General features: G+C 40.1%; 2 protein-coding genes across 3 annotated transcripts in view; one reads left to right on the top strand and one right to left on the bottom strand.

Moving 5' to 3' along the window:
- The window catches only part of LOC120778928 (neurobeachin-like protein 1), a 101,359-nt gene that overhangs the window by 3,600 nt on the left and 77,829 nt on the right, over window positions 1-19,930 (top strand). For both annotated transcript variants that reach the window (XM_040110973.1, XM_040110975.1), the window contains 13 exons: window positions 1-276; window positions 341-663; window positions 731-1,198; window positions 1,330-1,582; window positions 1,653-1,826; window positions 1,936-2,479; window positions 2,545-3,272; window positions 3,328-3,928; window positions 4,154-4,290; window positions 4,356-4,445; window positions 4,508-4,801; window positions 4,867-5,203; window positions 5,855-6,042. In XM_040110973.1, coding sequence (XP_039966907.1) covers window positions 1-276; window positions 341-663; window positions 731-1,198; window positions 1,330-1,582; window positions 1,653-1,826; window positions 1,936-2,479; window positions 2,545-3,272; window positions 3,328-3,928; window positions 4,154-4,290; window positions 4,356-4,445; window positions 4,508-4,801; window positions 4,867-5,203; window positions 5,855-6,042 — 4,413 coding nt within the window. The remainder of the gene's footprint in view (window positions 277-340; window positions 664-730; window positions 1,199-1,329; window positions 1,583-1,652; window positions 1,827-1,935; window positions 2,480-2,544; window positions 3,273-3,327; window positions 3,929-4,153; window positions 4,291-4,355; window positions 4,446-4,507; window positions 4,802-4,866; window positions 5,204-5,854; window positions 6,043-19,930) is intronic.
- LOC120778929 (proline-rich extensin-like protein EPR1) lies at window positions 6,112-17,377 on the bottom strand. Its single transcript, XM_040110976.1, has 2 exons — window positions 17,107-17,377; window positions 6,112-9,331 (listed from the first exon to the last, which is right to left on the bottom strand). The coding sequence occupies exons 1-2, from the start codon at window positions 17,128-17,130 to the stop codon at window positions 6,569-6,571; spliced, it is 2,787 nt and encodes a 928-aa protein (XP_039966910.1). The 5' UTR covers window positions 17,131-17,377; the 3' UTR covers window positions 6,112-6,568.

The following is a 19,930-nucleotide window of genomic DNA, read 5'->3' as shown; positions in this document are numbered from 1 at the left end:
CGCCAAATAGATTTAGTTACGCTAATTCAGCTTTACTGTGATGCCCTGCAAACCCTTTTGACCACTGATCACTTTCTCAGCGGCAATAGCGTAGCGTTTGAAATCGCTAGTGATGACGAGGCCAGCGATGTGATTGTGGACGTGAATGCGTTGGCGGCGACCGTCGAGAATGTTTGCCTCTTCCTTGTGGATGTGGTGAAGGCGCATGTTATCTGTGAAGCTATTAGCGAGACGGCGCTGGTAGATACGCTTATAAGCATTCCAAAGCAAATAAATGTGAGCTACTCAATTATCCAATTATAAAATTCGAAAATAATTTGTATCTGCTGTGTATACATAGGGCTGGAATATGAACTATGCGCCAGTGCTGTGCGCCACCACCAAAGCGTTAGCGGTAATTACACGCAATTCGCCCAGCATTGCCGAACATTTGCGTGTGTACGATAAAATAGAGAAATTTTTCAAGAGCTTAAAAGCCTTAGCCGTACCTAACGATACACTCTTGGACGCATGCTTCAATATGGCCTATAATGAGCAGAACCATTTGCTCGTACTGCCAGAAGTTGTCATCAAACTGATTGAGTGGCTGCCGGAGATAAACGAGCGCGAACAAATTTACTTAAGCAATATAATACTGCGCGGCTGCACCACCAATTATGCAACGTAAATATCAACTATGTCACTAAAATTACTTCTTTTATTAAATTTACGCATTTTTTTCACTTTCTAGTAAATCCGTTGCCTGCGACAATCGCACCATTAAGGCGATTTGTGAGTGTTTGCATCAGTATGAGAAACTCGCTGAAAGTTGCATACAAAATTTCATCAAACTCATTGAAGAGCTAAGTAAAATAAGCATCATACCGATTGAGCTGAAACGTATATTCAGTTTATTGCGTGAGGAGAGCGGTTTTCCACAATCCAAACAACTGCTACAAACATTAATTGTCTGCTCATTGCAAAGTCTCAATAATAGCAATGTTTGCACGCAGTTTTTTACAATCAGCGCGTCGCATGAAGGCATTGCGGTGCCTGATATCAAAAATTGGTCCATGTCGGGGTCATATGGTTTCATTTTTCACATGCTCGTAAGGCTGCAAGAAAATGTGGATGTGAGCCGGAGGAAGGCTGGCAAAGGTGGTGATGGTGAAGGCTCAAAGGATACGGATCGGCCGAATTGCCGACGCATGTTGCTCAAGTAAATATGCTTTTATGCTATACGAAATGCACTTGTGAAGGGCATTATAGTTTCGGTGTAGCAGAAATTAACATTTTTTCATGTTTTATTGCTATCAACTTTCTTATGCATTAAACTTCTTGCATTTACAGTTTGCGCACAGCGAGTCACACCGGCTTTGAAGTTTTCATACAGAATAGCGGCAATTTGGTTGTGGCAGCATTGACGCGTCGCGAATATCTCACATCGGTGGTGCATACGAAAACGTTGTTGGACGGACAATGGCATTATGTTACCGTCGCTATTACGCCGCCCAAGCGTCCATTTTCTTATAGTCAAATCAATGTTTACATTGACTTCATGCAGAAATTGAGTGCGACGCTCAAAGTGCAAGCGATTAATGAGGTAAATTTGTTTAAATTTTGTTTATATTGCTTTTCGCTAAATGTTATCATTCTATGCTATCGAATTTCAGCCCTTCAATTTCTGCTCAATCGGTTCGGCAGCGTTGCCTTTACGTGGCCATCAAGTTGAACAACACGCAGTCAGTGCCACTGGCTCGCCCTTACCGCGTTCCTCATCCCAGGAGTCGGGCAGCTCTTATAAGGGTGTGCTGCCTAGCCTGCTCGAGCGCACACTGTCAACCAACGTGAGTAGCAGCGTTGTCAGTGTAGTCATCGTCTATCAAGCGCTTACTTTAACAAAATAATTTTTGTTCTTTCAATATTTATTTATTTGTTTACTTACTTCCTGCACAGGTCTCAAATTACTTTACGCTTCCGCTGCGCACACAAAGCTCATTCGATCCGAATGTGAAAAATTTTCCCATCGGCATGCAAGACACTGTGTTCGGCGAGCAAACTTGTCTGCGTGGTCAAGTGGGCGCTGTACTCTTGGCAGAGCCCACCACAAATATCAAAACCATATTCGATGCGGGCATACATTTCCCTTCGATATTCTCGCAAGACAATGATTTGCTCGAGCTAACATCGCGTTTTGTATTCTGTTATGCACCCGGTGGTTATTGGAGCGAAAGCTGTCAAGATCTCATACCGGGCGGTCGTTTCCCATCACAAGTCCATGCCCATCATTGCGCCATAGTAAAAATACAAGATACAATAAATAGTATCGGCGGCGTACAGGCGATATTGCCGATACTACATCGCCTCACCAAGCAGCAAGATGACTTTTCGCTATCCAGCGCTGAGGGCAATGATTCGCTGGGCAGCGGCGAACAGTTACGCACACCAACCGCAGAAGAATTCTCCGATTGGGAAATGCTCTCCTCCAATTCCTACACAGGTATGTGCCCCTTAATATATATTACTTGATACTCAACTAAACAAGTGTACGCCCGACTTTTACAGAGTGGAAGATGATACAATTCCCCGTCGCCAGTTTCATTTGCTTTCTGCGCTACCTCACACACGGCCATGAAAACAACCAGGAGAATATGCTGAATAGCGAGTGCTTGCAAATGATTGGCGCTATGCTGCAAAAGTGCTCGCCCAGCATATTCGATGTGAACGCGTTGATGGCAACGCATCTTTTCATCGAATCTCTGCAAGGTCAGAAGTCGGAGAGTGGCAATGCGCAGGGCAACTCGGCGCTGCTGGACGTATTATACACCGATATCGCATTCAATTTTCACATTTGGGCGCGCATGAACTTCCAAATCACGCTCGGTCATGTGCAGTACCTCAGCGCTATGATTAAGAACGATCGCAAGTACTATCGCAAGAAGTTCGGCATACAATTCTTTTTGGATGTTGTGCGTGATCACTATAGCGCGCCGGACAGCATTACGCCGGAGGATGCGAAGACGTTACGCGCCACGCTTTACGCTATTGTGCGGTTTTACCTGCAGAAGGATGTGAATATCAAAGAGATTTCCACTATGATTGCGTTCTTGGCGTCGGTGCGGCAGGAAAATGTGCTCATCGAATTTCTGGAGATGTTGACATTCCATATCAAGGGCAAGAACTGCAAAGATCAAATGATTCTGCTATTGCACGAACCCCAAACGGCTAATTTGCTGTACAATTACTTTGTGGATAAGAGTTATAGCACCGAAGTGCAAGAGGCCGCTATAAGGGTGCGTAGTTAAAAATTTTACACATACTTTGAAGTTCATTATTTTCCTTACACAGTTCATTAATTGCCTGCTGAGCACTTCGCGCGTAAATCAGAAGTATAAACAAATACTACGATTGCACGACAACGCCAGCGATAGCTCTCTCTTTCCCGGCTTCTTCTCCTACACCATACCAATGACCCTCAGCTCCACCATACTCTTTCACTTAGTCGACGAAATGTTGGGCTCAGAAGCCGACTACGCAGGCATTATTTTCCTTGTACATCACATCAGCACCTGTGAGCTTCCCATTAAGCTGGAGATCGCCAAGCGTCTGTTGCAAACCACATTTGTCAAGAACAATTCACCGCAGGCCATAGCCAAGCAATCGGGTTGGCAGGAATCCATTGCGCGTCTGCTAATACATAAACCGATTACGAATGTCAAACCCGATGAGGAGAAGCGTAAGAGCTTTGGCATTAGTTTGGATGTGCTTTTGGAAGATAATAATGACTTCGCGAATCAATCGGACTTGATTAGTTTCTGCGAACAGCAAGTGGAATTAGATCAATTGGCCAAGGAGCATGATGATGAGCATAGTGATGGCGGTCTCATATTGAATGAGATACAAGCGAGTGTTACGGAGGCTGCCAACGTCATCGAGAGTGAAATTAAAGGTAAATAGAACCGAGAAGGCAACAATAGGCTTTGTAGTGTTTGTAGTTTTGGCGCGAACTAAGATTTTTCTCAATGATTTTGTGGAACGCTGTGAGTGCCAAAGTCCTTTAAAAAAATAATATTCTTATATTACTTCGTATTTACTGTAGCATTATTACATTTTCTACATTTTGTTTGTTATCTATGGTTATCTTAAAAAGTAATCGACCTTTATTGTCTTACAGAACTGGCCGAATCTGTTTCTGGTGCTGTCGTCGAAAATGTTTCATCTGTTTTCTCAGTTATACGCCAAACTACACACGATATTCAAGACACCTTCGAGCCATTGACGCTGGGTGGTTCCACTGAGGCCGAGTCGACGGTAAGAAAGTCACAGTAAATATCTGCACTCTTTTCTAACCCCTTCTGTCATTTTCGTTTATTAAGAGCCTTTCGCGTCAACGCACGGAATCCATAAGCTCAGATAGCTCAACGACGCAATCACCAAAGCGAGTTGTCAAAAAAGCCGATTCGGAGGTAAGTGCTGCCCGAGCTGCTTTATTCAACAATATTCAATTTTTTTTTTTTTTGATTATTAGAGCAAAACCACGGGCTTTGAATTTTCACCAGATGCCGATGTGGACAGCGAAGAGCAGCTTGTGTACCTAGTTTCGAATATATTATTCACCGTTTTTTGGCGTGGCGTCAGCAATGATCATCCACAATGTTGGAAGGAGCGTGGACAAGTGCTCGGCTGCATAAATTTGCTGGCGCTCAATAACGATTTGGTGACATCGCATCTCTCTTTGCGCCTGCGCATACTAGAAATGGCTGTGCAGGCGTCGCTTTTCGATCTGTCCGAAAATGGCAATCAGACGCTAATAAACCAAGAGGTGTGTAAATAATTATAATAATTCTGTGTTAGCATATTTTGTTTATAATGATTTTTCATTTCTAGAATGCCTCACAAATTCTACGCATGGTGTATGACCTTGTCGTGCTCGGTTCGAACGAGGATGAATCGAAGAAATGTTCAACAAAGCTTTTGGACGGTGTTTTAGCACTCCTGGACGCTTTGATGATATTCCAACAGGGCTCTAACGACGATTGGTCGGATATGATACGTTTGTGCTTGGGTTTGCTGTTAAAATGCTCATATCACCCCAATCCGGGTGTGGTGGCTATGGCCACAGCGAAGTTGCACGCCATACTGCAGAGTCGCAACACAGAAGATCCCAGTGAATTGGCGTACTTATTGTTCAGCATTAATCGCGCTTTGGATAATGCTATTGAAGGTTGGTTGTCGCTAGTTGTCAGTGCGTCTGTCTGCCTGTATATACGCGAACTAGTCGCTCAGTTTTTGAGTTATCGATCCGAAAAATTTCATATGTCCTTTTCTCCCCAAGGAGCCGCACATATGTGGGAACCGTCGATATCGGACTACTATAGCATATAGCTGCTATACAAATAGGGCGATCAAAATCCAGTTCTTATATGGGAAGCTCTTTTATTTGACAAGATATCTTCACGAAATCGGGCCTGGACCACTGTCCAAGGCAACGGTACAATACCCAAATAAATTCGTTTTAAAAAGACCACTATAGCATATAGCTGCCATACAAACTGACCGATTAATATTATCCGTTCCCGCAACAGTCGGGTCTACGTAACCGGAACGGACCGTGATTTTTGATCCGGTCAGGGACTGTCAACTCGTCAGAATTCTGTCGTTACAACAGCAACGATCACTGTCAAGTTTCCGAATGGAAAACTATTTTATATCTGAAGATTATTATAACTTTCTTGCACCCGAAGTATTTTTTTTTTTGCTTTTATTAACCTCTCATTAACTATAAAATCTAGCATAAATTAAATTTGAGTGCCATGTTTCGTTCTACTAACTTTTTACTAATTTACTAAATCGTGTCTCTTTGTTTTTTTTGCAGTTGGCAATCCCGAAGAATATTCGTTTTTGATGCCAGTTATGAAAGCTTTACTTGAAAAATGCCGGAAGGTTTTCAATTTGGATACAAACCTACCTGATTTACCGCCTACCTCATCGGGCCCAGTGTTCTTCAATGATTTCCAAATGTATAGCACAAGCAAAAAGTGGCGCAATTTTATCGAACGCATCGTAAGTACACTTACATAATACAAAAACAATTGCAATTCTTATCAAAACCTTTATTATTGGAGACATATCCATATTACATAATAAGTTACAGTAATTATACGTTATAAATATGATAGGTAAAGCATATAAAAAGTCCCTTATATATTAATGGTCATCTTTATGTAATCCAAGCGCGATCCCCATTTGAGGATCAAGCATTGAACCTAAAATAATTAGCCAAATTCGGAAGTAAAATACGAGACATAACCTAACTCGTGAGCGAATTAGAGTATGCATCGATTCGAGAGAGAAATAATTACAGCTCGTGAGCGAAGTTACTACTCTCTTGCGAAAATATTTTAATGGTTAACGGCTTTGTTGCTATCTTTTACATATAATTACTAGTCAGTACCGTTAAGAGCAGTCAAATTCAATATTTGTATTACTACATAAATATTTAAAAGTCGGAAAATCTTACCAATCTAGACATAACAGCATTTTTCCCATTCCTACATTTCTACCCAACCCCTTTCTGCATATTCCATACTCAATATAGTTTATGGTTTTTCGGCAAACTCTGCGCGTATGCGCCCAGATGCCGTTCCAAGTGCTCATTTCGCGGACTTTTGAAATAAGTCGTTTCGAAAACGCTTTTCGTTGTGCGATGCGGCACGGGCTCATCTCTATCTCTATTCCTATTAGATGTAGGCACATCTTGGCGTGTCACAGGTGGAGCTCTTGTCGGTTGCCTATAAGTATTAGCTCGTGTACGATATGTACTGGGATCGTTTGCTTTCGGTATCGTCGAAGTGCCGCCATAGTAACTATACGAACGCGATTTATCTACCGTTACCTGAGCAGTATTCTCAGTTGCGCTGTGTAGCGGTGTTGTTGTTTGTCGTGTTCTCGTGGTAACGCCGTTAGTCGACGTATATGACGGCGCTACAGATTGTTGTTGTTGTTGTCGTTGGCGACCAGAATTTTGTCGACGTTCTTTCGGTCGCGCGGCCGTGGGAGCCGTTACCGGTACTGAGGGTGTCTGAGCCTTTGTTGCCGTTGCGGCAGGCAGTGCTGTGGGCGTACTTGCGGCACGTATACGTATGGGATTCCATGCGGTACTAACGTAACTGTTATCGTTCCCCACATCCGGCGTGATAGTGGGCAAAAAATAGTTGGGTTCGTCATGGCGTTGTGCCTCCACGTAATTGGATTCATTAACGACAGTGTCGGGGCTTAGCGCCAATTGGTTCTTATGACGTTGACCGGCCTCGAATGCTTCTTCCAATTCGGGCGCGTCCAATATATGTTTGGTGGTGACAGCCGGTGTGCTATTACGCAGACGCTTACGCTTGGTTTTCACTTTGAATCCCTTCGTGATTCTTGTAGGCGACGGTGTATTGAAGTTATTCGCAGGGTGACGCGTTGCTGGTGCATCGGCGGTTGGTATAGGTGAGGATGCCGATTGTGCGTGATTGTCGATGTGCTGATTCTCGAATGTGTGCGGCGGATATGCTTCGTGTTCGTCGTTGTTCGATGCCTCGAAGGGTATCGGGTCATAGATGGGCACTTCATAACTCGATCTTGGGTAGTCATATGCTGGCGGCATATATTTAGAGTTTATGGGCAAATTACTCGACGGTGATATGTAGTCCGGTTGTGGATACTGCGAAGGCGCGGATGGACTTGAAAAGTTCGGGTCGGGTGGACCATACGTAGATGGCGGCTGAGGTGGCTGTGGCTCGGGTGCGCTGTATGCTGGCGGCGGATGTGGCGCGGGCACTTCAAAACTACTTGACGGCGGATGTATTGGTGGCTCAGGAGGCTGATACGAAGGTGGGGCGTGGGGCAATTCGGGCACCTCATAAGATGTGGGCGCATGTATATCGGGTGGTTGATAAGATGGCGGCTCATGCAAATCGGTTTCTTCATAAGAGGCAATTTCATGTGATTCCGGTATATCATATGATGGCGGTGCATGTGACTCAGGTGGCTCATGCGCCTCAGGCGGGTGATAAGATGGTGGAGGAGGAGGTGGTGGAGTTGGACTATATGCAGGTGGTGCTGGGGTTTCAGGTATTCGATACGTAGTTGTAGGTCGGTACACCGGTCCCTTGGGTGGATGATAAGAAGGTGTCGGCTCTGCTGGCGGCTCAGCGAAATGACCAGGTACTGGTCGATAATCTTCTACCGCTGCAGGCTTATGGTTCGATGGTGGTAAGGTAATCTCATAAGAGGGTGAATAGGTGATTTCGACTTTGGTTTTCGGCGGTGGTTCGGCAAAGCTAGTATGACCTGATGTTTTCACCGAGTTATAGCCCGCATTTGGTATTTTCTTATCATAAATGCTATAACTATCTGCGGCTGTTGGCTTCGGGGCGTGATAATCCGGTTGCTTGGCTGGTGGTGTGAAAAGAACCGGTATATTCGTATCTGGTACGCCATACTTTGCAGCCGGTATATGCGTATTCGAATGTGAACTCGTGTCTACTGGTGTGTAGTCGTAATAATTGCCGTCATGCTGTGGCGAAGGCGTATCGTAGCTGCTCATCGGATGCATGTCGTAGACATTGTCGGGTGGTATGAACGAGTGCGTATCCTCGTAACCCGAATCACCGCTGCTGCTGCTTGACATTTCATAACCGCCACCATGATTCTTCGAGCCTTTGTAGCTTTGCAGTTTCAAATATGGCTTTCTAAATTCCGTTTTAGTCGACGTATACGAATAGGTGGGCACCTCTTTCTTCGCATCATAAGTGCTATATTCTATATGTGTGACTTTAGGCTCTTCCGGAAACGAGTGGTCCGTATTGCTGTAGAAATCCAAATCCATGGTTTGGTCTTCATAGTGATTGCCCTTTGGTGCATGCGCATCATAATCGGCGGAATTGAAGTGATTTGTCAAATCCAATTCGTCGATTGACGAATATTTCGGTGGCTCTGTTATCTCGGGTAAATATTGTTTCGTTGGCTTGTAGTAAGTGATCGGGTGACCGATGCTGTAATTTGGTGGTCCATATTTGTATTTTGGCCACTTCTGACGTCGCCGTGACTTCGTGCCGCGCTTCGAGGACCGGACCACATGCCTTATAACGGTGTACGGGTGTTGCCGACGTTGTCGCACCAATTTCGCTGCCAATGTGGGCAATGGCTCTGACAAATTAGTTGGTGTTGTTAACGTTGTTGTTTCGAACGTGTTTGAATTCGTTGTTGTTGTCGTAACCGGTATTATTGTCGTTGTTTCAGCTTCTGTGTAAGGTTTTGTTGTTGTGCCGTTACATACCTCGCACAAAGAGAGTAATGTGGCATAAATCTGTTGAGAAGAGAGTGGGAAAAGTCTTTAAAGTGAACTTATTATAATTTATTTGCTTTTGCGAGACAATAATAAAACACTCTTCAGTTTAAGTTCTTTTAAAAAACGTGTTTTTTCGTAAAATTTAATAATCAGTTATTTATTTTGAGAAAGTTTGGATTTCCTTGATCCCATAGCCGATATCTCCGAAAATAGGTGTTTGGCGGTGAACGAAATATTTCTGCCTAAAATTGTTTCAGACCCAAAAACTCAAAAACTTTAGCCCACCGGACTCACCCGCTCTCTAATATTGCCTGTAGGTATATTGACCTGACCAGACGATTTCACTTTGATAACTTTGGCATAATATTGGTTATAGGTACTTATACTGCAGCTCTGCCCAATCGGTCTCCAGTTAAAAATCAGTAAGTTAGTATATTGGAAGGGCTGTGGAGGCCTACTGAAGACTATATTCTCCATTTATCGTTTGTTGTAATTTCGAACGGTATAACTAGTCAACTATTCAAAGATTTTCTCAGATCAAAAATAAAATTTCTTAATCAAGTCTTGTCAACTCAACTTGATCTACTACCAAAAAATGGTTGAAAGCTCTCTATAACTTCTGGCGAAATACCAGCAATAATCTACATAACCACGCTCTTCCTTCCAAAAAATAAGTTAAATATTTCAAAGATTTTTGAGCTCAACAACCTTGAATAAATGTAACCTCCCAGTGCTTGCAACTCTGTGAATATCAAGGTTGAAATATTTCACTTTGTTCTTCAGTGAATATTGTCTTCTGACACACAGAAGTTGAATGTCAAACATTGTTAATTATTATCAATTTCATACGCACGCGTTTTGTGATTATTCCTAATTAAATTTAACAACGAATTTTACATGCAAACGAAACTGAAAGGTGGTGGCTGACGGTTGTCATAACAATGCAGAAAATAGTAATAAAGTTTAAACATATAAATACAGGGTTAATAAACAGGTATTTATTGGAAATTTTGTAAAATGTTATATTTTCTATGTAACGGGTATACCGTTAAACGAACTCGTGTTTGGACTTCAGTTTTTTGTAAGACTTTATCATACTTTGTGACAAAAAGCATCCGGAAATTGTAATTAAATTTCCCGGGTAAACAATATTTCAAAAATATGTATTTTGCTAAGTTGGTAGCACTGTCCTTAATTACAATGCAAAATATGCGCCCGATCTGTCAACCAGTTTGTTTACAATAGCTGTTTAAGTCGGTACACCTCAGTAACGCACTACGATTTTTACAATGGATAAAAATATCGAACAAAGAATTTGTCTAAAATTTTGTATTTCGAGCCGAATTTGGTATGCGGAATCATTGTGAATGTTGGAAAAGCCTTACGGTGACTCAATTTTATCAAATATATAGGCTTCAAAGATCGAGAGATAGATGAATACATGCCTCGTTTTATTAAACAAGTGAAGTGAAGGATATGGTGCTTGAAATCGTCAGTCAAGTGTTAGAGAGATGGCAAGAAAGCTCGACATCTCTCGCGAGTCCGTTCGAATGAATTTGGTAGATATTTTGTGTATGAAACGCGTTCTTGCTCAACTCGTTCCGATAAAACTGATTTTTTTTTTCGAAAAGAGTACCGTAAACAGGTATCTTTGCTCCTGCTCGATCGTGCGAACTCCGATCCCACATTCATGGAGAGCATTATAACTGCCGATGGAGGTAAAAAAAAAAAACAGCCGAAAGCAAAAACACCACGCCAAACCGCTCAAAAATCAAGGTTTTGCGTGTTGCTTTTTTCAATATTTGCGGTTTGGTGCATCATGAATTTGTTTCGGAGGGTCAGACGGTCAATAAGGAGTTCTATTTAACCATATTGAGACATTTGAGTGAGAATTGTGCAATAACAATTCATGGACACGATGATAATGCACCCTCGCATCGAGCCACAATTATGACCCAATTTAAAGCCAAAAACCCAATGAATACCATCGACCAACCACCGTATTCAGATTTAGATGGGTGTAATATTTCTTTTTTCCCAAACTGAAATAGCCGCTGCGAAGAACCCGTAGAAGTGGCGTAGAACTGGTGTAAAAGGGCGATAAGACGGTTAGTTGTCAATAAAAACATCAGCCCTAACCAAATATGAAGTGAATTTTCTCTTAAGGATAATTCAGCAAATTTTGAGTGAAGATTCAAATTTAAAATATCAAAAGCGACTGGCCAAGCCAAAATTTATGACGACTCGACTCAATGATGAACGGCAATCCATAATATTTAGCAATGTAAAAAGTTCAATTGGATGAAACCATCGAGTTGTCAGAAGTGTTCGAGAGATATTCGTGAACCGCGACTAATGCGCCACACTCTTTTGACCTTGGCTGCTTTTAGCTACCGTGGCAAGATGAATGCAGAAAATTACGTAGAAGCATTGGATGATGTTTTATTAAATTTTGCAGAAGAATTGAGTACAATGCTCAAATTGACAGCGTTGAGCGTATCGCATCGAAAAAAATACTCTTGTGTTGAACTGGTCGGCGGTTAGTCCAGACCTTAATCCAATGGACAACCTCTGGAGCATTCTTAGCAAGCAAATTTACAAAAGTGGACGCCAATTGGACACCCATTGCAGCTCAAAAAAGCAATTAAAGAAGAATGGGCAAAATCGATCTCTGTGTCCTTAAGTCATTCGTAAATTCGATGCATACAAGCATGAATTTAATTTTATTTTTGTCACATATATCTATTTTCTTCTACGTCCTTGAAAATGTTAAAATTTCTACTACAAAAAGCTGCATTAAATTCTGTTGAATTCGAACGTTTGCTTTCTTCACTGATTTGAAGATTAAAAATATTTTGCATTACTATTTCGCTCGGTGTATGTTCGTGTGAAGTTTGATCTTCGGCTGAGTGTAAAAGACGTTTAGCCACGTTTACTTATCATTACAAAACGTTATCCTGTTTGAATGAAAACATTTTTTAGAGTATACTGAAGTTTGCACGAACCAATCGACTCACCCTCTACTTTGGTGTGAAGTGTTTGTGTACACATGTAGTTTATATCTTGCGATTATCGATATTTCCATTGTAATCTGTACAGCTGTGTGTCGACGACTTCGTCCAAGTGTGGAAAACACGTCCAACAGCTGCGCATGCGTGGTCATTGTGGCTGCCAGCTTATGCTCTTATACTCTACGCGCAAGCTAAATGCATATCCCCACCTATATACTCATGTGTGTATTTATATAAATGGCAATAGGTGTATTAATCAAATAAATAAAACTATAAATGGCAAAAATATCAATAAATAAACACAAAAATCCCGACTGGATAGCCAATTTGCGCCGGTTTCTTTCTTATTCATTCATTTATTTTTCAATTAATCAGTTTTATGTAAACGCGAATGTTCAATGCACAGATCACACACCAGTTATTGCGTGCGTAATGCATTTTTTGTCGCCATTATGCCCGATCGCTATCGTTCAATGACTTTTTAGCTTTTCAATTGGCTTTTGTTTACGCTTGTCGTGTTTTTACCTCCGCTAGATAACGAGATTGTTATGTTTCGCCGTTCTGTGGGGCCTAGATGTTGGCCCAACGCTGCATGCTTATGTGTAGTTCCCACGCTTTATCGCCGCGCATGTGCACACTTTTGGCAGAGTTTTTCTCTATTTTTTCGGCACTTTCACTTTTCAACGACGCAACCGCATTTGCTCGAGCACGTGGCAGTTGCTACTTACGAGGATTTGCTTACAAATATTTACATAAAAGTATTGAATATCGAGTTTCGGTCTGCGCCGCAATTGAGTCATAAACTTGTATGGCTCGTTTAGCACAACTGCTTTTAGTTTCCCGTTGATGTGTTAGAAGCACGCTGCGAATAGCTTTTTCATTATATCTACTTACTTTCAGTCACATAATAAATGTGAATTGTGCTTTCTTGCAGCTGGTATGCCGTAAGAGACCTCTAACCCTGGTCTTGATATATTACCGACTTTTTCCTCTCACTTTTCAAATACGTGTTGAGTATTAAACATAAGTTGAATATAGGATAAGCCACTTTTCTTTATAATTTTTTTTTTTTAATTTTTACTGAACGTAAAAGTTGGTAAACCCACAACCATTTGCTTAGAAGTGCGTCATGCGCGAACAACAGCCTTCACGAAATTCGTCATGGAGTGATCTACATACAATCTCGATTGCATCCACCATGCCACCGATAAACAAAGGTCCTTGATGAAGCTTCTTCGCCAAAAATTGAAATACGTTTAGCGATGCTGATTTAAACTGTGTCGAAAGTTGTCAAAAAAATTATTGATTTAATTACATGTCTTCGACGAGATGAATATTTTAAGGTACTATAAAAAACAGAAATAACGCTCGTATGCAAAAACGTTGCTAGTTTGCAACACCAGGGTTGCCAAAATTTCGAAATATACCTGTAAAAGGTAACCTACGTATACAATGGCGATATCCGGAAATACCTCAATATATTTTAGGGGCTCCATTCGAGGTACATACCCTCTTAAAAGATTTATGTATGCATTATACATTTAATGCATTAATTTCTAACCAATTAAAATAATCGAGAATGATGAGACACGTTCTATTTGGGACGTCTGTCGGTAAATTTAATTAATTTTGACATCCAAGATACTTTTTCTGTCTAACCTAAAGAGGTTTGTATTACAAATCGGATTGAAGTGTTAAGGGTGTTATATGGGGTTTGCCGTGGTTTAGAGGTCTAATGTACATATGTAATTTCTAAACATTTTAAGCCAACTCAGACTCAGTTAACTACCTCACCACCAGAAACCAGAAGAAAGCCTTTCAATTTCTAAATGTGTGATATCCGTGAACTAAGTGGTAGCTAAGCTTCCCTAAGCGTTAGGGCTTCATATGATTAATTTCAAAAACTGCACTGTGTCGTTGTACTACCCAATTTTGGATGAAATTTCCGAATTCTCCGATTTCAATGATGTTCTTATGACGTTCCATGCGTTTGCTTAGTAAAAGACTGAGCAAAATCCCATCACAACCATGACACCTACCGTCTAAATAACACTATTTTGAATACTAACAGCTTTACATAAAATCGAGTTATTTTATTACGATTTTTTATAAAGGATATAGAAAAAAAATTGGGAAGAGTATATAATACAGGGAGACTAAAAATGAAAAAATCGCGTTTGCAGACCTTATGAACAACTTTGTCTAAGGGACTATGGGTCTAAAACCGAAAGGAGAGATCGGATCACTATTGCAAAAAAAAGGGCAAAGAAACGATCGGATTCAAGTGCTTGCATGGAAAACTCTTTCATTTGATGAGATATCTTCACGAAAATTGGCAAGGCTTATTAGCTAAAGCAATAAAAAATCAGCGAAGAAAGAGTTCTGATCGGACAACTATAGCATATAGCTGTCATACTGAATAACAATCGGAATAAAGATTTTGTAAGGAATGTTATGTGTCTGGGAAATATATTAACGCTTCGGTACAATAGAAGTTTACGTTTTTTCTTGTTTTCAATATGAAAGCTTCCCGCCATAATGACATTTTTGCTGATTGGGAATCTAGCCTGAGATTTGTTTTCATATGTTCACAATAGTGAACATTTTGGTAAGCTAGATACGTCTATTTCCCGCCAGGGTATATTAAGTTTGCCCTGAAGTTTGTTATAACCAGAAAGAAGTTTCGGAGACCAGAAGCTACTCATTTGTCAGAACCGCCCATATCGGACCACTATAGCACACCACATGTAGCTGTCATACCATCTTAACATTCTTACATTCTTAACATTCTTAACATTTTATAAATAAAACTTTTTCATTTGACACGTTACACCGATACAAACTCCAAAAAAAAGTTTCAGGTCAAACCACTAAGCGTATACATAGCTGCCAACATATTGACTGATCATTATCAAGCTCTTTATCAACTGTTACATAATGGTCAGTAAAAAGATCAATAATTTTTTTTCCTATTTGCTGAGCTTTAAAAAATTCCATAATTCAGATTCAAGATTAGAAAATGTCCTAAAAAAAAGGACCATACGACTAATTGCTACTACTGAGCACTGATGATTTGGTTGCTTGGTGTGATAGAAATGATTTGCCTTTGAATCTCAATGTTAGACCCTGCTTTTCTCGTAGATCTTGGTTTCCCTCTCCTTATACGTTTATAATAAAATACTATTTACTAAAGCATTTTTTTAACTTTGTTGATTTTGGAGTTACTTTGGACCCTAAGTTTCATTTTAATCTTCATATTGATAACATAGTTCTGAAAACAAAAGGTATTCTCAGTTTTGTTAAAAGTTGGTCTAAAGAATTTATAGTACCGTACATATGTTACTAAAACACTTTTTAGAACTTTGATTAGACCTATAGTATATTTGAATATGACTCTGTTGTGTGGAACCCTGGTTATCAACTCCATTCTGACAAGTTTGATTCAGTTCAAAAACAATTTTTACTTTTTTCGTCTTAGGGTATTTTCGATGAGATTCTAGGTCGAACCTTCCTTCCTACACTAGCCGTTTAAGAGAGGCGTTAGGGTTTCAAGGTAAAAAAATAATTTTTTGCTAATTTATTTCTTATATATGGATTGAATAATTTTATTCGGACCTTTTGTACATTATTGGGCACACTACAATATAGGGTATTTTTTCCATGCAGAAATATTAAAGCATAAGCCGGTAACAGAGCTTCCCACAGAAGGTCTTGGAAAAACAAATGGCGGTGTTCACCATAACTCGGCTCGAAATTATCCGCAAATAAAAAACCGAGAAAAATTTGTCAAATTATAATCAAATCTTCCCCCCAACGTTCTCTGGTTTTTTTTTTCATTTCAAAAAAATAAAAAAAATTATTATATAAATATTTCTGTTGCTATAGCTGAGCAATTTGAGAGCTCGAGGGTTAAAAAACGCTGTTGGCTTTCATGACGCGGCTGATTCCGCATGTATGGGAGGGGCACAACCTCGCGTTAGTTGTCAGTTGGGCGGTAGTAGGGTAAACGTTGGGTTATAATGTATTAAAATTATCTTTTTATTTACAATTAACTATATTTTTCTTCTTCTTTATCTAATTATATTAAAATTATTAATTTATGGTTAATTTTTATAAATTTTATGGCTTTATTGTTGAAAACCACCTTTTATTCATTGATAAATTTTTAACATGTTTTGCAATTAAAATTTTCTTGTTTCCTTATCAATTGCCATAAATTTCAATTATTATTTACATTATTATTACAGCCGCTGATCGCATTTTTATTTTCCGCATAGCCAACACATTTTCGAATTCGATTTTCGCGGAAGCGCAGAACGCTTTCACTTCACTGCCTTCGATTGAGTGTATGTAACATTTTTGAATATTTCATTTGCATTCCGCAAATTTTATATGAAATTCGATAAGTAAACATGCGCTTATCCCTTTTATTGTTTTAACACAATTTATCATGCTAATTATATTTTTTACAATTTATGGTGTTAATTAAAAATTACATAGTTTCCAAGCGCACACGCGAGTCTTAAAACAAACGCATTGTTTTTTTGTTTTTTTATTTATGCCGACAGCAAACACATTTCACTCTTAACTGACTTGCAACTAAATACTTGGAAACAAGCGCCGCAATATATTACCATTTTTAATTACAATACTTATCTGCTTTTTTATTTTTTTTCTTTTTTTCATGCTTCCAATTGTGTAATTATGTAATGCAGCGACAAGCTGCTGCTTTTGAACCACTTTTATTAACTAATAGCTATTATTTTCGCTACATGAACTTACAACGAATTGCCACAGTCGCCGCATGATCACCGTTATATTGCGCTGTGAACTCCACGGGTTGTGTTTCGCGTTAAACGGCAGCAGAACTCACTATTTTTCATTTAATTTCAATAATTTCGGGTATTTAATCGGGTATTCAATCGGTTATATATGTATTCAAAGCGATTTTATGCTTTTAAATATTTGTCTACAAAATCACCGTTATTTATCGTGTTTGTGGAAAATTTTTGTTCACCAAGTTTTCGTTGCCAGCGCATTCAGCAGCTCACTCGCGCTCATCACGTCTTTCACGTTGACTTTCTTTCAGCTACTAAACCCATCGCAAGAAAGTGGTCTTGTTTTTAATGAAAATGCAGACAACTAACCAAATCGTGTTGCCGCCGCTGCCACTGCCACTGCTAAAACTATGAGTCCACATATGTATGTGTGTATGTATGTACATATATGTGAGAATGAATGAAAATAGATATTCGTGTGCACATTGGAGTTGCGGCTGGCTTTTTTCGACTTCTTTTGCCACTGCCAGGGTCGCTACAGTAGCTGTTGTTGTTGTAATTGTTCGCCTCTTAAGTGGCAGCAATTGTTGCCGCCTGCTCACGAGCAACTCAATGTGCGCTTTGTGTGCTTTGTTTAGCTTTGTGTGGCGCCACGGCTTGACGTTTATTTCTATTTGCTGGCGTTGAGCTGGGCGCGCTCATCGTTTGGTGCATCCACGAATTCTACTGGTCGCGTGCTTTTCCTTACACAGCATATTTATATTTTCCGGTTTTTCACACGGCAAGTCATAGTTTCATTATTTTCCATAGCTTGCGAGGGGGTGGAAAAACCAAACTTCAAATTTTGTATTCTAATTGGGGCCTTTATACATATTGGGTAATAAGTGATCACTTATTTACCTCTCTCTCTCTTCCAAAAATTCGTGGTATTATTGAACAGTTTAAAGCAAGGGGACAAAAGAGTTTTTATTTGGACTTATTTTGTAAATGATTTCTGCTGTTTTGGAACAAATGGCGGTGCCTGGGGCGAGACCAAAAAATGACTCCATACGAATTTTCGTTTTCGAGCCAAAAATTTCAATTTCTCTAAATTTTTTTTATTGGAACTTATAAATAAGCTAGATATATTCTCTAACTGTTAAGGAAGATGTCAGTATTTCCCCGACTCTTAAGGTTATTTTGACGTATTTTTGGCTTGTCATGCAGTGTTCTATGTTTATTTATTTTATTTTCCTTATTTTGTAATCGAGGAAGCATAAAAAGTTGGCATAAAGAACTTTAATCCGCTTATACGTAACTTTCTTCCAACTCGGGAATCACCCAAGGAGCCACCGGATTAAGTGCATGCTTTATGCAAGTATTATTTGGTTCCCATTTGTAGGATGGGAGGGCTACCTTTTCCACCTTGGTAGGGTTCGAGGCCGATCTAAAACCTCTGCTGTGATGTGGGCTTGGCACTCGGTCGCAGTGCGACTCCACACTGAATTGAATTTTCAATACTACTGTTAACTTCGAAATCGTAGATATTTTCGCCTATCTTGGAACCAGCATTGACACTAACAACAACGTCAGCCTCGAAATACAACGCCGAATAACTCTGGCCAACAGGTGCTACGTCAGACTGAGTAGGTAATTGAGAAGTGCTTTCTCGTCCTACTAAATGGTGCGGAGGCATTGACGATGACCTGATAAGTCAACGGTACGCGTTTTCGTGGAGATTCTTTTCATTCTAAGCACGAATAAGAAGAAAATTAAAAAAAATTCAGCTAATTACTCTAGACTTTAGCTTTCTCGCTTAGCTAAATACCTTATCAAAGTCCCTTAACATTAAAATTTAAACAAAAAGTACCAAACATTAACCCCCACTTGACGAAAATGCCATGGACGCCCATGCCCGATGTCAAAGCTCCCCACAGTTTTCCACTTAAGTTCACAAGCTTCCAAAACGAATTTTCGTTGCGCTACTGAGCATCATCAGCATGTGTTTTGTACTTTTCAGCAGCCGAGTGGCTTAAGCGCATTTTCAATCAATGCCCGAGTCGCGCTCAAAGCCACTGTGTGACTTCATGGAGCCATTAGCTGCATGCGCTTCGTGCCGCAGGTGACTAACGGGTTACGTCCGCCTTTAGTTCCGCTGCTGTAAACCCACTGATGGCGTCTACTTTATCACGACTTAAGCTTTATTGCCAGCATTAAAGTCAATTTTTCGATTTTTGTGTCTTCTTTCTGCCGCTTTACTCGCACTTTACAGCCAGTATTTATGGTTTAATATGCATATTAAATATGTATGACGTCGCAGCTGTTGCCGTCGCATTGCCCCAATGACATGGCGCCTGACTGTGTGGCTGGTTTTGCTTTGCATTTTGCATTTTTGCAACTTTTCATTGCTTAGTTGTTTCTATTGTGTTATTCGTTTGTCTTCAGCTAGCCTATTTTTGCTCTACTTTTATTTAATTTTCTTTTGAAATTTATTCACATTTTCGTTTTCTTTCTAAATTGCGCTATTTCCTCTAATGCTTTTCAGTTTTCTCTAACTTTTGTTTTCGACATTTTTTCCCCAGCAATATTACAATAGGCGGAACTCTTTATGATTGCCACAAAGCATTTGGTTGCACAATTTGTTGCCTGGCATTGATTAATTTGTTAACAAACTTCGTCGCAATTTTCCACGCCTGCGCCTCTGAGTTGGCTTCTTTGCCGCTTATTATTTTTGCAGTTGTTGTGTTGTTGCAAGGAAAAGTGTCACAAATTGTTTATGAACTACTGAATAATCCCGTGGCTTGCCAAAACTCAATTAAGCCATGTCTAAATGTCTTGCCTTGCTTACG

Source organism: Bactrocera tryoni, chromosome 5 (assembly GCF_016617805.1).
Source record: "Bactrocera tryoni isolate S06 chromosome 5, CSIRO_BtryS06_freeze2, whole genome shotgun sequence".
NCBI classification, from domain to species: domain Eukaryota; kingdom Metazoa; phylum Arthropoda; class Insecta; order Diptera; family Tephritidae; genus Bactrocera; species Bactrocera tryoni.
This window is presented reverse-complemented; position numbering and strand designations above follow the sequence as displayed.

What these genes read in the sequence shown, in the direction of transcription:
- LOC120778929 (XM_040110976.1), bottom strand. Translation starts at nt 17,130, where the DNA reads ATGCGGCGACTGTGGCAATTCGTT. An exon ending in GGCGACTGTGGCAATTCGTT is followed by an intron (nt 9,332 to 17,106) that starts GTAAGTTCATGT and finishes TCTTCTCAACAG; the next exon opens with ATTTATGCCACATTACTCTC.